This window comes from Kogia breviceps, chromosome 9 (genome assembly GCF_026419965.1).
Source record: "Kogia breviceps isolate mKogBre1 chromosome 9, mKogBre1 haplotype 1, whole genome shotgun sequence".
In the NCBI taxonomy this organism is placed as follows: domain Eukaryota; kingdom Metazoa; phylum Chordata; class Mammalia; order Artiodactyla; family Physeteridae; genus Kogia; species Kogia breviceps.
In genome coordinates, this window is record NC_081318.1 from 14559147 (window position 1) to 14577109 (window position 17963).

At 36.4% G+C, this 17963-nt stretch overlaps 1 protein-coding gene across 7 annotated transcripts in view; it reads right to left on the bottom strand.

Annotated features, from left to right (window-relative positions):
- UBN2 (ubinuclein 2) overlaps positions 1 to 17963 on the bottom strand; it is an 88405-nt gene that overhangs the window by 33849 nt on the left and 36593 nt on the right. For 5 of the 7 annotated variants that reach the window (XM_067042050.1, XM_067042048.1, XM_059074853.2 and 2 more), the window contains 7 exons: positions 13033 to 13103; positions 9284 to 9413; positions 6312 to 6430; positions 5691 to 5804; positions 4965 to 5108; positions 4163 to 4213; positions 2137 to 2179 (listed from right to left, as the gene is read on the bottom strand). In XM_067042050.1, coding sequence (XP_066898151.1) covers positions 2137 to 2179; positions 4163 to 4213; positions 4965 to 5108; positions 5691 to 5804; positions 6312 to 6430; positions 9284 to 9413; positions 13033 to 13103 — 672 coding nt within the window. The remainder of the gene's footprint in view (positions 1 to 2136; positions 2180 to 4162; positions 4214 to 4964; positions 5109 to 5690; positions 5805 to 6311; positions 6431 to 9283; positions 9414 to 13032; positions 13104 to 17963) is intronic. The other 2 variants (XM_059074858.2, XM_067042049.1) reach the window with 1 other exon arrangement.

The following is a 17963-nucleotide window of genomic DNA, read 5'->3' on the forward strand; positions in this document are numbered from 1 at the left end:
CACTGGGCCCTGCGCATCCGCAGCCTGTGCTCCACAACGGGTGAGGCCACAACAGTGAGAGGCCCGCGTACCGCAAAAAAAAAAAAAAAAGTACAGAAACTGAGAGTGGGGGAGTGTATCAAAATAATATTGAGAGTGTTACCAGTATAAAATTGCCATTTTAAGTAACTTTCTTTATTAATTTTTCTTTAATATTTTTTTCTTTACAAAAACAACAGTAAATCCAGCCAAGAGAGTACTGTGGAGATTTATATTGGTAAATTGCTCAGGATATATATTTGAGCTGAAAAAGCAGGTTATTCCATTTATATAAAATGTTAATTCAATCTGGATAAATGAATGACTGGGTGGGCAGATGGACAGATGGTTAGACGGGTGGATGAATGGGTGGGAGGAATGAAGGAGGGGAGGCAGGGACAGAGAGCCAGAGGAAGGGAGGGCAGATGTGTACCAGAAAGTTAGGAGCTTTTTATTCTGTGTGAGCAGAAATTTCTGGATACTTTTACTTTCCTCCTTCTTACTTTTCTGTATTGTTTGCATTTTCTACTGCAAGCATTTCCTTATATTACCTTTATAACTGAAATAGGTATTTAAGGGTCAGCAGTGCAGGAAAAAAACATATCTGCAATACAGTTTTTCCATTTGGGGAAAAGGAAAGGGTAATTTAATCACAAAGAAAGGAACAAAACATATAATTCCCCTGCACCATCCCAGCACACCCATTATTAGAATTCTGGTAAATTAATCATGTTTAAATAGATGTATCAAAATTTAACCAACCCTTTATGGTGGGTATTAGGAGTTTAAAAATAAAGTCAAATGTCAAAACAAAGCATGAATTCAACAGATTTAATGAAATACTGGCTCCATGTTATTTGGACTAGAAGACAAAGCAGGTTAACTAAGAAAAAGAAGACTATTTAATCTGTATTCAAAGAGCCTCTAATATGATAAATTAAGAAGCCCACGGAGTAACAAATATTGACCTTCTGGCCCTAACCTCACAAGCAAAGAAACTCTATTCAAAGAGATGAAGGCTATGGGAAAAGTCTAAAACCTACAAGTTGTGGGCTTTCATTACAATTTTAATTTCAAATGATTATAGTTTTCACTTCTAGAGGTTTTACTTGGTTCAACTCTGCTTTGTCTACTTTGATAGGATATTTTTTGTCCCCCCTTCTACTTTTTTAAATATTAAAAAACTTAAGTTACTTTATGTTCTAAATCTAATAAATCCATCACTTGCCCTTCTTAGGGATCTAATTCTGTTGGCTGTTTCTGCTGACTCACTCACAGTAACTTATTTCCTCACGTATTCTGTATTTTCAGATTGTAAACTCATGTTTGACACAGTATATATGTGATAAGCCTTTGAGGCCTGGGATGAAGGTACATTATTAAAGAGTGAATGTGATTTGCCAGTGCCCTGGGTTAATACTAATCTAACAACTTTAAGTTATTTTCTTAGCTTGAGGTTTTCCCAGATCATGCAGGTTGTGTAAATTAAACTCCTAATCCAGAGAAAAATTTCAGGGAGGACTTTCTTCCCCTAATCCAGAACCCAGGACAAGATACACAAATTTCTTAGTCTTTCCGCTGGTGAATGGATTTCTTTTCCAGTTCTTTCTTTTACTATAAATGTTATCCTTTGAGAGTCCCAGGTTTATGGAGAGTTTCATTCCAATTCCCAACCTATTTAAGTCTAAGAAAATCTTATCTGCTGTGCTCTGAGAAGGTGATGGAAATCAGCAAATATACCTAAGGGCAACTAAAGTTTCAGTGACAGATTAACACTCTGGCAGCTGCTTCTTTGTTTTGAGCCTTAGGAATTTCTCTTATATATTTATATTTGCAATCTCAGCGATGCTTCTGAGAGATATTTGTCATATTTTATTCAACATTTCTAAGTAGTAATAAGCCTTACAATTTAACTAATGTATATAAATTTCCCACTGCCACAAAGTCATCTCTTCTCCCAAATACAATGGTTCTAGGATTTTTACAATGTTTGAAAACACCCATCTTAAGAGTATGGTACCTAAAATATATGTGAAATACCATATAACCTTTTCATCATAAGGATGTATTTCAACAGTCACCAATTATCACTAACTAAAGATTTGGTTCAATACTTACCTTCACTTTGGGTTTAGGTGCAGGAATCACCTTTTTCTTCGCCCTAAGAGAAAAGATTAAAAAGGAGGCCATTTCAGGAGCAGTTAAGTCACTCATTAGGAAATTGTAACACATAATCTTGTAATGATATGGGTAAATAATTTCTTCTATTTGGGAAGTTCTCTGAAGGAGCTATATATGAAGTTATATAAGTGCGCAGTTTATATGTGAATATACAGCAACATGTTCCCCAATTTCAATTAACTAGAATAAAGGCCAAACCATTAGTAAAATGTGAAATGTAGATGATAAAGTTTTTTTAAAATTAAATGTAAATACTCAAAAAAAATTAAAATAACTCAAAACAGGCTAACAAAGCTGCCTAAAGGGACTTATTTCAAAGAATTGGCAAGAATTTGTAATTATTTATAGAATAAGAGCTTCAAGGAACTTTAAGCTCAAATTGAACCATGCTAAGAGGGTATAAATGAGACACTGTTTAAAAAACAAATCAAAAAATCCTCAAGTTTTTAAAGAAAATTATTTTTAACATAATAATATAGATAAAAAATTTCAAAATGACAGAAAAAAGGCAATAAAAAATACCATGGATCCTTGGAACCTTTGGGAACCAGTGTGGAAAATGTTTGAACATTAAAAAAGGGTTGAAAAGCTAAAATACCTCACATGTCTGAATATTTCGACTTCACTAAGTTAAAATGCCATCAATTAAATTAACAAGTATCTTGATTAAAATTTTACTGCCAATCTGCAACGTCATTAAGGCAACAGTAATATTCAAGACTTTCAGGCCCATATTATCACACAGATTCCTACTTTCTGATACAAAATGAAACACAAAGTTAGCCATAATAATGAGGCTACTAAAAAAGAAAAAAATAAAAACTGAGGTAAAGGATCTACGTAAACACTTGCTTTAGAATTAAAGGAATGAATTATTTATACTTGAATTGTAACATGATTTTAGAACTATAGGGAAATTAAAGGCCTGAAATGTTATTGACACAAATACATATAAAGGCATAAAAAATATACATACCCCCCACCCTGGGATATCTAAACCACCTGCAACAAAGTAAACCTATAATGTATGAAACCAAACTACTCCAAATTTATACCCCAAACAACAAAACTAGCAAGATCTGAAAACCACACCAACTCAATACATCTCTAATGGTATACTAACAAAGTGTCCTTCCTAAAAGCTGTAAAAAATTCCATCTACTATAACTGTATACAAGGAGAGGGGGAATTCTGTAACATTACCAAGATGTTAACCAGATCTCTTAGTGGAATACTGAACTAGAGTGCTCAGTAAATTCTCAGTGACTTGCTAATTTTATATTTTATCAACCCTTAATACTACACTACTAGGCAATAGAGAAGTAGCCTTAAGTTGCAGGTAAAAATAAAATCCTTGTCAAAGTAACCAGTATTCACCCAAAAATGTAACCACAGAAAAAACTTGCCTTTTCACTAGAGACCCTTCTTTGGTAATTATCAATACATCACTAATGAAAGATTCAGTTTTGGACAGAGGGAAGGACGTGAAGAGTATGTTAATTTTGTGGAATAAAACATTGCAAGGCAAGGCTAGGTAGGATATATACAGAACTATCTTGGAAAGCATGAGGCTAACAGATTACCTTTGTAGATGGTCATTAAGAGGGAAAGAAAAAGTATACAAAACAACTGGAGGGCAGATGGTCCAGGAACAAAGGAAACTACCAGAGCCTTCCTGTTTACATGGCTTCTCACTACCAGATCTCAGGCCAATATGTTACATTATGAATTCAAGTTTTTAGAGACTAGCCTGAGAAGTTCTTTAATAGATAAATGTGTCCTGAGATAGAGTCAACAGTTCAAACGATTTTTAAAAACAAAAAAGCAGTGGTAAGACAGAGATTGTATAAATGTATGTTTAAGTTCTATTTTACCTAGCATTTAATAAATGATATTTTTGTTTACTAAATATCATAATGTGGATAAATATAAATGAAGAAATCTGGAGTCTGCATTTACTCACGGAGCAGAAGTAAGATGATTATGTACACTCCGACTTTCCTTAAAAAGCATTCTGGAAAAATTAAAAGGACACAATTATTTTTCCACAGCAGATAATAACATGATAATCACTTTGTCATTTTAATCATTTAATATTCAATAGGCTACTACTTGCTTTTTTTTTTTTTTTTTTTTTTTTTTTTACCAAGTAAAGACTTATAATGGTACAGCAAATTCAATAACCTATTTAATGGGAAATGTTATATTACCTCTTTATTTAAATCTTTTAACAGATTTCTGTGGATTTAAGATGAATACTTTAGGATGACAGGTTGAGACAGCCGAGTCTATTAACGTTCTTTACTTAACTCTTTAAACTGGGCTACACTTAGTTTTAGAGATACCACTCTACATTGACTATTTTCAATAGCACTAAGGCTGTGCCTCTTTTTCTACACTCTAAATCTTGTACTCAGTTACTTATCTTCATGATACCCATATAAAGTTCCCCTTCCAAAGTTCAAAACCTTCTTCCCCCCTCCCCTTTTCTCTTATTAGGAAATTCACGTGCAAAAAAGAAAAAGTGGTTGGTTAAAAAAAAAAAAAAAAAAAAAATCACCTTTATGTGTATCTCTATGTCCATGTGACTAATTGTTTTGTCTTTTAAGTGAGTGAAGCTTTCAAAGCAGACATCATCTGAGATGACTGTAAAGAATGTTAAACACACTAGGTTCTTAGGAAAATGAATGTCATATGTGTGTATATATGTCTTTAATAACAGCAATAAAAAAGTAAAATAAAATCTAGGATGTCATATTTCTTACCTTGCCTGCATCCAGCCCTTAGGCCACAATGGTTTCACCTCTGTCTCCATAAAGGATTTAAGATAATCCTCAGCAGACTGGCTTTTATTTGGCTCTAACTCATAGCATCCCAATTTGATCTCAACAAGGTTACATAACAAAGTTCTAAACAGATTAAAAATATATATTTATATATAAATCTGACTGCAAAATTGTAGAAAATTAAGCTTGAAACAGATTTTTTAAAAGCACACAAATCTGATAGCAATAATAAAGACTATTATCTGAAGAATTCAGAAGATGACATGAAGATAAATAATTTCTAACATATATCATTCAGTGTACTATAGCCAAATTCCCAATATGAGATAATCTCCTTTGATACCTTTAATCCAGGCACCAAAGACTAAAAGGGATAGTCCTACAACTAAACCCTCCACTTGGAGTACAGAAATACTGGTAAGAAAGATGACTGGTTATATAAATCTATTTAGTACTTCATCTCTGAAACCAGTATGACTTACTCAATAATAAGATTAACTTATAAAAAGCACTATATGTAAATAAAAGTGATAGAACTCTAAGGATATTAGAACCAAATTAATTTTCTCTTGAATAAATTTTTCCTACACACTAACTCTTGGTTGCTTCTATCCTGTTTTCCATTTACTATTGATTCTTTTTATGAGAAACCTTACTTCTGCATCATCTATTTGGTTAAAAGTGAAGGTTTTGGTTAAATCTTACCTAATGGTGTCATCCCAGTGGAATTTCTTCCTTGGTCCTATGACACGTTTCCCTGGTTTCTCATCATCATCTTCCTCAGATCCATTTTTTTCTCGTTCTTCATCTGTCTGAAACCTAAAAATGAAAAAACCATTTTATGAAGCAAAGTTTCAACCCAACACTGCCTATAATATGCTCCTTAGATACTTGAATTGCTTAACTGAATGTTAACTCAAAAGACAGGGTAAATGAGGAGTCTACCTTTCCACATAATACTTTGAATTTGAAGTGCATTATAAAGTGCTCTGGTAAATAAGGTCTTCAAACTCTACTCTAAAAGGCATGGACACTTATCTTTTGTATCCAACTTCAACCAGTCAAGTAGGTCAACATGTGAAATGTCTGACCAGTGTCAGCTCTAGCTTTGATCACATCCATACACGAAATCAAAAGACCTTTTGCCTTTCACACCAAAGCAGTTGAGTGGGAAGTGACTTGCCATTTAGAAAATATATTCAATTATACCACTTCAGTGGTTTATGTGGATTTCTACTTGGTGATGAAGTCCACCTAAGACCGATCCCTAACAGCTACAAGTATTTCTCAAATGCAAAAGCCAGTCCAAATAGAAGAGGTACATACTTGGCACACTTAGCTTGATTACGAGCCTGGCAGTCCTCCTGGTATTTAAATAGCTGTTCAGGCATGACATTGCTAACAGCCAGTTTCAGTTTCTGCAGAGGTTCTCTTAAACGATCATCCTGAGGGAAAAAAAACACTGAAAGTTTTTTCAAACATATTTACAAAACTTATTTTGCAAGCAGATCCTCAAACGATGAAATCTGGGTTTTAGATATTGATCACACATTTGAAATGTGAGCATATTCAAATATGGACATTTCTTCTAAAATGCTGACTTCTCATAATGCACACTGTATATAAAATTAGGATAACCCTACTTCCCAGACAGCCAAGCAGAGTCCCAGGTTTTGCCTGTTGCCTCAGCATAATTATTAATAGTGCTCAATTACACTCTTAAAAATACTCCAGTAAATTATATGGACACTTTAACTGGAATAAAATGATTAAGTAGAGAACAAAATCTACATTGTGCAGACTACTACCAGTTAATCCCCACTATGACAGGGAACTAGTACCACAAGAAGAGCTCCTGCTTCGGAGGACTGAAATGCACAATTTGGTTTGGTGACTACCAACAGAATGTTGGCAGCCGGTCTTCTTGTTTATTGTCGGTAACTGTGACTTAAGCTGTAAGCAAAAATGCAAGGTCAAGGCCAAAGTGAAAGAGGAAAATGGGAGACTCTTATTCACGTCGGTTCAGGGCAAAAAGAAAAGTAGGTTTGTATCTGACAGCTTTAATCAATCAATTTATTAATTTCATCTTGCAAGTAACAAAATATATATGCAGCTATTTAGAACACACTCTTATTACTGTCATAGGTGCAGAAATATTAGACTTTGCTTTTCGTACTGACACCACTGTGTTTAAAATGTGGTTTTTGGTAAGGAGAAGATTTTTAGGAATGCAATTATCATGTTATGGCAGGTATGTTTTACAAATTAAAACATTTTATTTTATTAATAACATTAATTTTATTAATAAAAACAAAATACAAATATTACTAACAAGCATTTTACTTATTTCATGCATACCAATTAATAAGTATTATTGCACATGACAGTGTCTGCTATAAAATCCCATTTTAAAAAATGGAGGGCTTCCCTGGTGGTGCAGTGGTTGAGAGTCCGCTTGCCGATGCAAGGGACACGGGTTCGTGCCCCGGTCCGGGAAGATCCCACATGCCGCAGAGCGGCTGGGCCCGTGAGCCATGGCCGCTGAGCCTGCGCGTCCGGAGCCTGTGCTCCGCAACGGGAGAGCCCACAACGGTGAGAGGCCCGCGTACCGCAAAAAAAAAAAAAAAAAAAAAAAGGAAGATCCAGTATCATGGTTTCTGGGTGATCTCATCTTAAGAATTACATAGCTGAGACTATCTGCCTGGGAACAATCCAAATATACATCAACAGTAAAATGAACAACTGAGATATATTCATACAATGGAACACTGTACACAGAGCGGTAAACATGGAGCTCCCCTACATGTAAAGACAGATAAATCTGAGATGCAGAATGGTGAGTGTAAAAAGCAAGCTGCATAAGAAAACAGACACTATTATTACTCCATTTATATGAAGCTCAAAAACATGTCAAACCAAACAATATAATGTTTGGGGATACAAAGGTACATGATTATACCATATAAAGAAAAGCGAGGGTTAGATAACTGTCTTTCTTCCATAGCCAACATTCCATAGTCAATGTCCAGGCATAGGCACAAAATCTGAGACCTCAAATAAATTTCATTTGTTCATTAACCTGCTTTGAATTGAGAAAGAACTACAGTTTCTCAATTCAAAAGAACTATTTTATCAATAGAAGTATAGCACCTATAACAAAGAATTCTACGCCTGTCAGATCACACCTACTGTGGTGACCCAGAGCACCACACTCAGTGCCCTACTTGTACCAGGCTGTGCTTGGTGACTCTAACCCCCCGACTAGAAAAGTTTAGACTGGCTCAAAAGAATACAACCAGAGTTTTCACCCCAAGAATATGGATTGGGATGAGAAATCTATGGTCAATCTCTGTGTGTAGCTTTTCTGTAATATAAAACCTTGGAAATAAAGAAAACTTATCTGCAGATGCACATAAAAGGATAAAAGTGAGATAGGGCGAGAGAGGTAAAGAGAAACAGAGTTAATTTAGATGATCAGTTCCTTCCTGGTTGCATTCTTGCCCTTAATTCTAGGAAATAACATTTATTCATAGAAAAAAAGTGTTCTTGTTTTTATCTTAAACTGCATCCAAGTTATTTTTTCTATAACTTGCAAGTTGTAAATATTTTTCAAATACATAGTCAAACAAATCATTAAAGGAAGAGTAATCAGGACAGTGAAGGTACTGAAGCCCATTTTATATGAAGTAAAGAAGGGGACATAATTTGTGAATAAACGCAAGAGGAGAATTAGGACCAACAGGATGGAAAGCACTTGGATTTGGCTCAACATATGCAAGAACTTCCTGATATTGTAATGAAATAAGTTTCTGATCACTGGCAGCATGCAAACTTGCACAACTACTTAGAGGCATCGTAGTCGAGAAGAATCTAGCAAAACACGGATGATTACACTAGATAATCTTTAAGTTTACGTGCAACCCTGTGATTCTTTCCATCGGTCTTCATGTCAGTGTTAGCATAGCTGTATAGGTCCATTTCAGGAACAAGAAAATTGAATTATATGTGTGTCAGATTATTTGTTGAGGGCAAAGTTGTGTCAGTTGTGGAAATGAGGTTAATTTACCTAGTCCAAGAAGCATTAGAAAACATTATGTCTCATCTAAACCTCTCAATTGATGAAAAGCAATTTTTTCCCAGGGGATCCAACATGCTATGGTTACTAAAGAACATGCTATGGTTACTAAATATGTATAATACAACTATAAAGCAATTAGTATGCGAAAGCAGCAAACAGAAATCAGTCTCCTTTCAGGTTATAAAACCCCAGATACAGGTATTATTGTTCCTCCTCTTACCTGGACATTGAGATGTAACTTCTTTAGACGTTTTACCAGTGTTTCTTTATTGCATGGCACAAAAGCTTCAAGGTGGGAGTAGACACCGCTACGAATGACAGGGCCTAGTTCCTGCAGCTGTAACTCAATGCTGACCAAAAACAACAACAAATAAGTAGTACAGAATTTCTTTTAGGTAGTAACAAACAAGCAAGGAGGCAGAGGCAGTGATTCTTTTCTCCTTTTACCTTTCCATGATTTCTTAGTATTTTTCAAGGAAAAAAAAAACCCCATAAATCATAACGCTATAAAAAATTTCAATGAATCTAGTTTAAGAGTAGAATTTACAACCCCAACAAGATGGCAAATAATTTTTTTTTGCTTTCTTCTTTATTTTTTATTGAGGTATACTTGATTTACAATACTGTGTTAGTTTCACATATACAGGAAAGTGATTCAGTTATATATATATATATATATATAAATACTTTTTCAGACTCTTTTCTATTATAGGTTATTATGAGATATTTAATATAGTCCCCTGTGCTATATAGTAGGTCCTTGTTGTTTATCTATTTTATATATAGTAGTGTGTATCCTAAACTCCTAGGAATTCCCTGGTGGTCCAGTGGTTAGGACTCCACGGCTTCCACTGCAGGGGGCATGGGTTCGATCCTTGGTTGGGGAACTAAGATCCCGCAAGCTGCATGATGCAGCCAAAAAAACCCACAAAAAACCTAAACTCCTAATTTATTCCCCACACCGCCCAAATAAGTTTTTGACGACAGGGGGAAAGTCTACATTTTTGGGTAGAGTGCAGGAACTCCACTATTAACCAAAGGCTCACTTCCTCAGAGACATCATACTTCCCCTCACCACCCTGCAACTGCTATACTAGTAGAGTCACAGTTTCAGTGAATTCTTAGAGTATTTTTTCCTTAAAGGTGTTTGAAGAAATTACAGATTCAGAAGAGGTAAAGCCCTCCTGGCTACACACACAGACTGTTTTATCCTTCTTTGTTTTCCTTATTGTGCCCCCACTGAACTAGATATTTAATAGTTAGCTCAATTTATTCCAGTTCTCCAGTTCCTGCTAAAAGGGTATTTAACCAGTTACTTAAAAAAAAAAAAAAAAAAAAAAAAAACAAAGGAACCATATTCTCAGCAGGACAAGCCTACTGATAAACAATTGAGGTTTCTTCCAGATGGAAGACAGTATATCTGGCAGTTGCTACTGTAGAAAGATGAGAACAGATGTTAATTTGAAGGTCAAGACCAAACTGGGGCCCTTGGCAACAAACTATGTCCAAATCATCATATTTTACTATAGAAGAAGGTGCAAACAGATGTAAATATTTTCACAAATATAAGGTACATCCAAAGATTCAATTAACAGCTTTTGGGGAAGGAAAGAAACCCTGCCAGATCAAATGTGTCCAACACTTATAATATACACTGCAATTTCAGAAACAATGAAATGTGGAAAACTATACTCCTTAGAATTGACAGCTGAAAATTCTTGGTATTAGAGAAGCCAAATAGAAGAGAAGAATAAATAAAAAGACATTTACGGCCTATTAGAGCCAGAGGGTCAAATCGGAGGTTCACGTGGAAGACAGTCACTATGGTCATGAGTTCCGTGTACAAACACTTGGTTAAATATTGTGGTTAGATCTTTATTAAAAGTCAAGACTCTGGGTAGGAGGCACTCTAGGCTTGCCCCATTATAAAAGCTTAGTTAAAGCTGAAAACAAAATAGAAACTCCAAGTAGTAAGAGATTCCAAGTAAGAACAGACTGACTCAATGACCTACTTATAAAAATTAGTAGTTTCCAAACAGGGGTTAACTCAGAAACAGGAAGTGCTGACTCCCTGCTCCTAAGCCCATAATATCAGGTAAAAATTAGAGAAATGTATTAACCCTAGAGGTTACTGACTGTATTGGTCTATCCCAAATATATACAAATTCATATCTGAGAGCAGTTTAAGTACACATCCCTCACGCATATACTTTAATATTTTTTTTCTCACTAAGAACTCTAATGTTTTAGTATATGGGGACAATAAAATATACCTGAATAAATTCATGGGAATTACTACCCCAAATAATGTCTCATATGCCCTTAGACAATCAACTCAGTCCAGAGAAATAAGGGATGTCTATTCAGGAAAGTGGAAAAAGAAGACAAGGGGGCATAAGAAAGTCACTACAAGGGAGAAAATTCAACTCTGAACACTAGGGCTTGTAGAATTAAAGGCACACTCTCAGTGAAATAAAAAGTAGATGGACTCCAAGAAAACTAGAAGATTCGTTTTAAGACAGACATGGCAGGAATTAACAGAGATGCTTCTGTGAGATGTTATATCCCAAGGATGATTTTTTGATTCTCTCAGGAGAGAAAGAGTTGTCCCCTTACAGAAGAGTAAAATAAAAAAGGACTGTCTCAGTCACAGGAAAAAGACCTGATCTAGAAAACTTAGGGCTCTTAGGTAAAAAAAAAAAAAAAAAAAAAAAAAAAAAAAAAAAAAAAAGGAGCTAGTCAGATCCCAGATTTTGGAATCTGGGACAGCTCTGATGAGTTATGGTTACACTGTTTATTGAATCTAAGGTTTAAAAGGGAGCTAGGCAAAAGGAGGTGGAACAGACAGGAAGAACCTGCAGGCAGACAGAATCAATCTGAAAACCCCTGACTAAAATAAAGAATAGGAACAAGAAATTCCTCTGTCTCCATGCTACTAGCATACTAGGTTGTGTTTTATGAGTCCATGGGGACCAAAATGATGTTTTAAGTACTTCAGGAGAATGAGAGATTGTATTAATTAAAACAGTTATCAAAACCAATAAGCTAATCCATCCTTTATATCTCATGAGAAACTATCTCCATTATATATTTAAAAGACAGAAATCGTAGTATTGGAAACACTGCCTTGTTTCTTTGTATATGATGCTACTGAACCACCAAACGTAGGCATACATTATTTTCATCAGAGAGGAATTTGCTGCTTTTCCCAGGACCACTTCCTTTTTGCCCATTTCTGCTTGTAGCCAATTATATACTCAATTTCTGGAACCATGGTCAAGATTTATAAGCCAACAGGTTTAAAAGTACAGCTTATTTGACCATAGTCTTAGAACGTGCAACTTCATTAATGTTAAACTCTAGCTAAGGGTGAAAATTATCACTAATTTAAATACAATTTATATCATAAACCAGCTTTTACCCTTTCCTTTCCAATTTAACACCTGTCTTCTCCACACTGCCTCCGTCCTACCCCACAAAAATGATTCTGCATTAAACCACACTTTCCATTTGGCTATAAATGTCTGTATGAATTATAATAAACCTCACTGGACACTAATGGAATTATTTTCCCCACGTCGGAATCAAAGTAGAAGGAAAGTACACCAAATTTAATATAAACAATCAGAACTGTCCCAGAAAGATATTTTCACATAACGTGACAAGGAATGCATTTAAATCTAGGATAATATTCAACACATGCAGCAGTCACTTGCTCTGGCAGTTATAATAACATTGGAAACTTTGATTATCATAAGGGGTCCTGGAGAACCAATGTATGTAGAAGCATTGTTTTGCTAAGAAACAAATGTTAATCACACATGCTGTGAGGCCAAAAGGGAAGAGCTAATGCATGAGACTAGCCAACCACTCAGCAGCTGTACCTCAAAGGCCTACTATATTTTTTAATGACTTCTTAAGGTTTAAATAATTTTCAAGGTTTCTTAATCAAAGAAGAAAATTACTTACTCCAGAAGAATATTATTCATATCCTGTGTAAAGAATTTTTTCCTTCCTTCTTCATCAAAAAGTTTGGCAGCCTAGAGAAACACAAGATTGTCAATATAACTCCCAATAAACACATTACACATTATATGCTTCCATATCTATTTACTTAGCATAAGCTCCTTGAGGGTGGGGCTATGATTAACTTCACTTTGTATCCCAGCTTATTACCTGGCATGAGCAGGCAATTAAACAGTGCTGAAAGAAAATTTAGCATACATAACATTCTTTCCTGTTATGTCTGTATTGCACTTTTCTGAATTTTCCTAAATTTAAAAAGTTACACAGGGACTTCCCTGATGGCACAGTGGTTAAGAATCCGCCTGCCAATGCAGGGGACGTGGGTTTGAGCCCTGGTCCGGGAAGATCCCTGGTCCGTGGAGCAACTAAGCCCGTGCTCCAACAACTACCGAGCCCGTGTGCCACAACTACTGAAGCCCACGCGCCTAGAGCCCATGCTCCGCAAAAGAGAAGTCACCGCAATAAGCCTGCGCACAGCAAGGAAGAGTAGCCCCTGCTTGCAGCAACTAGAGAAAGCCCGCAGAAAGCAACGAAGACCCAACGCAGCCAAAAATAAATAAAACAAATAAATTTATTTTTAAAAAATTATTATTATTTTTTTGCGGTATGCGGGCCCCTCACTGTTGTGGCCTCTCCCGTTGCGAAGCATAGGCTCTGGACCTGCAGGCTCAACGGGCATGGCTCACGGGCCCAGCCGCTCCGCGGCATGTGGGATCTTCCCAGACAGGGGCACGAACCCGTGTCCCCTGCATCGGCAGGCGGACTCTCAACCACTGCACCACCAGGAAAGCCCCCAGAAGTCTCATTTTCTACAAGACAATACTGTCCAACAATGTGTCTGATATTCTATATATTATACTCATTACCATGTTTAATCTTCATTAACAGCCAGTCACATTGGTATTATAGCTCCCATTCTACAAACAAGGAACCTAAATCTTACTGAAGTTACATGATATGCCCCCAAATCACACTGCTAATAAGTGGTGAATCCAGACTCAGACCAGAAGCTTTCGGACTTCAACTGTACAACACTGTCACCCTGTACAAAGACACTCAGTTTACTTCAGCCGGTCTGGGTTCTACCTAATTACTAACAATGAAAAAATTAGCCACAGTCATTATCAAGGGATAAGCAACACTTAATTCAATGAGGAAAAGAATTTTTTCATCACTGTGTTTGTCACCTTAACCAGTTTACCAGAAACAAAGAGTATGCAAACCAAGACACTGTACCATAAGCAAAATTTACTGGGGAAATCACAAAAGATAGTTTATCTTGAGATGCCCAATATGTAAAACATCGAGAGGCCTGGTCCAATAATCTGAGCAAGCCACGTGCTGACTCTGTCAGTCGGCAGACTGATAATTTTACACTGTGTGACAACATCACATTCTGTAAATAGAAGAGGACAATTTCTGAGATGTGCCTCAGTGCTTCTTAGAAAGGATGAAGGGGCTTCCCTGGTGGTGTAGTGGTTAAGAATCCGCCCGCCAATGCAGGGGACATTGGTTTTTGAGCCCTGGACCGGGAGGATCCCACATGCCGTGGAGCAACTAGGCCTGTGCGCCACAACTACTGAGGCTGCGCTCTAGAGCCCGCGAGCCGCAACTACTGAAGCCCGTGCTCCTAGAGCCCGTGCTCCTAGAGCCCGTGCTCCGCAGCAAGAGAAGCCCCCGCTCGCCGCGACTAGAGAAAGCCCATGCGCAGCAACGAAGACCCAACGCAGCCAAAAATAATAAATAAATAAAATAAATAAATAAATTTATTTTTTTAAAAAAAGAAAAAAAGGATGAAGACTGGGTATGTGTAGGGAGAAGAAATATAGGAAGAAAGCCAGAATGGAAACTAAACTTCAAGAAAGAGAATCAAAAGAAGTCAAGAGGCTGAACAGTGGAAGACATGTTACAAAGTGAGAAAAGAGCAACAAGAAGAAAGTCCTTATCAGACAGATATGAGCATTTTAGGCAACAATGAATTCTCATCTCCTGATGAAAAATATACCATCTCCTATTTCAAAGAACAAAATACAGAGAATTCACAGATACTAATAAGTGAAATGAATCTTCTTATTGATAATTTCCTATTAAGAGGTTAGGAAGTAGCTGTTCTAATCCTAGCATGGCTACTACAGACAGAGTTTTTAGTATATGAGATATAACAGCACCTTACAAGATTGAAACACACTAATTACTAACCAATTCTGTTTACTAAGTGAAAATGAATGGCATACAACACAGTGGACAGAGTGCAAGTTATAAAGCATGATGGTCCTGCCTTTAAATCCTGACTTTGCATCAAGCCTCACCCATTTAAAAATTATGTGGCCTTGGGAAATTCCTTTAACCTTTCTGAACCTTAGTTTCCTCATCTATTAAATGGAAGAATACTACCTACCTCACATAATTGTTGGAGGATTAGACTACACAGTATATACAGTATTCTAAGCCCAGTCAGGGCACTGTCTCCTGAACAATAAATGATGTCTTGTGAAGCAGCGGGTCCCAGGAGCACTGCACTCAATACAAGGTATAGGTTTTTGCTAAATAAATAATAGCTGTTATTATTAATTATGTATTGAAAACCCTGGATTACATCCCTAGCACTTTTTATTTAAAACATATAAAAGAGGGCTTCCCTGGTGGCGCAGTGGTTGAGAATCCGCCTGCCGATGCAGGGGACACGGGTTCGTGCCCCGGTCCGGGAAGATCCCACATGCCGCGGAGCGGCTGGGCCCGTGAGCCATGGCCGCTGAGCCTGCGCGTCCGGAGCCTGCGCTCCGCAATGGGAGAGGCCACAACAGTGAGAGGCCCGCGTACCACAAAAAAAAAAAAAAAAAAAAAAAAAAAAAAAAAACATATAAAAGAAACTAAAGATTTTAGGGGCAACATGGGATAGCAAAAAGCATGTACCACTGAGTCAGGTGAACCCCGTGTTTAAATTCAGGCTCCACCACTTACTAGTTGTGTGGACTGACCAAGCTATTTAACCTACCTCCACTTAAGTTTGTTAACCATAAAAAGGAAACAATACCTACACTTCATATATAAAATGGTTAAGAACAGTAAATGAAAAACCTATTTGATTAATAAAATGATTGTATACTTTTCAAAAAATAAGCACAGAAAATAGCAAAAGAATGAAAAACAAAGGAGGGGGAGGGAACAATAAAACAGAATATAAAAGAAAATGACAGAATAAAGATGAATTATATCATTATCATAACAGCAGTAGGTAAGATAAAATCTTAAAGAGAAAATCTTAAAAAAGACTCAGAGGAGGGCGATAAACAAATTTCCACTTACATGCTGTCTGTAAGAGAAAGAGCTAAAATAAGTCAAAAAATAAAAGAATTCAAAAAAAAAAAAAAACACCAAGAGCTAAAATGAAGGTAAATGATGGGAAAAGCTATACCATGCAAAAATAAAGAAAGGAGTCTACAGTAAAATCACACAAAACTGAAATCAAGGTGAAAAGCATTAATAGCACAGAAAGGGTCACCTTCAAATGATAAATATCACAACAGAGATCTAGCCATCAAGAATTTTATGGGCCAACAAACAATACAGCATAGAAATAAACAAAGCAGAGGACTTCCCTGGTGGCACAATGGTTAAGAATCCACCTGCCAATGCAGGGGACACGGGTTCGAGCCCTGGTCTGGGAAGATCCATCATGCCACCGGGCAACTAAGCCCATGCGCCACAACTACTGAAACCTGCATGCCACAACTACTGAAGCCCGCATGCCTAGAGCCTGTACTCTGCAACAAAGAAAAGCCATTGCAACAAGAAGCCCATGCACTGCAATAAAGAGTAGCCCCCGCTTGCCGCAACTAGAGAAAGCCTGCGCGCGGCAACAAAGACCCAATGCAGCCAAAAAAATATTAAATAAATAAAATAAAAATAGCTCATGAGTAAAATAAAAGATACTTAGAAATAAATGACAGTGAAAATCTTACCAAAAAAAGTAAAAAGAAAAGAAACAAAGCAAAAACTATGATAAATACAAGTTATAACCTAAGAAACTCTGGCAATGAGATACTTGAGCACAACTCTCGAAGTCCTGAACTAATAAATAAAGTACCTTAAAATAAGTAAAAATGTAAGAGAATTTAATAAACTACAACCTCAGAAGAAATGCTAAAGAACAAAAACAGAAAAAAGAATAGAACTGATAAACAGAATCCATGAGTCAGTTGTTGGAAAAATTAGATAAATCTCTCGCTTCCCTAATCAGATATTTAAAATTCAGAAAGAGTTAAGAGAAATAAATACAACATAGAGATTAATAAATTTAAAATGTGATTTAAATGGTTACTGTAACCCTAGAAGAAACAAGTTGTAGAATAGTCCATACATTATACTTCAACTAACAATTATTATTTTTTTTAACAATTATTTTTAATAACAACATATTTGCAAATGCATGGATTAAAATCCAGAAAAATAAGTAGTTTAATAGTGGTTACCCCTGCTGGGGGTGGGGAATGTCTGATTATGGGGCATCCTTCCCTAAGTATAAAATACAATTTAGGGACTTCCCAGGTGGTCCAGTGGTTATGAATCTGCCTTCCAATGCAGGGGATGAGGGCTCGATCCCTAGTCAGGGAACCAAGATCCCACATGCCTCAGGGCCACTAAGCCCTCACTGCAACTAGAGAAGCCCAAGAGCCACAACAAAGACCCAGTGCAGCCAAAAAAAAAATTATATTGAGTATATGACTTCTGTAATCAGGAAAAAAAAAAGAGGACAAAAACATGTCATGTGTTCAAACAAACATGCTACTAAAGTAATTTTTAAAAAGGGCATTTTTAAGGAAGGTTTGAAACATTTTAAGTCAAAATTATATTTCCCTGAGATTAAAGGGAGA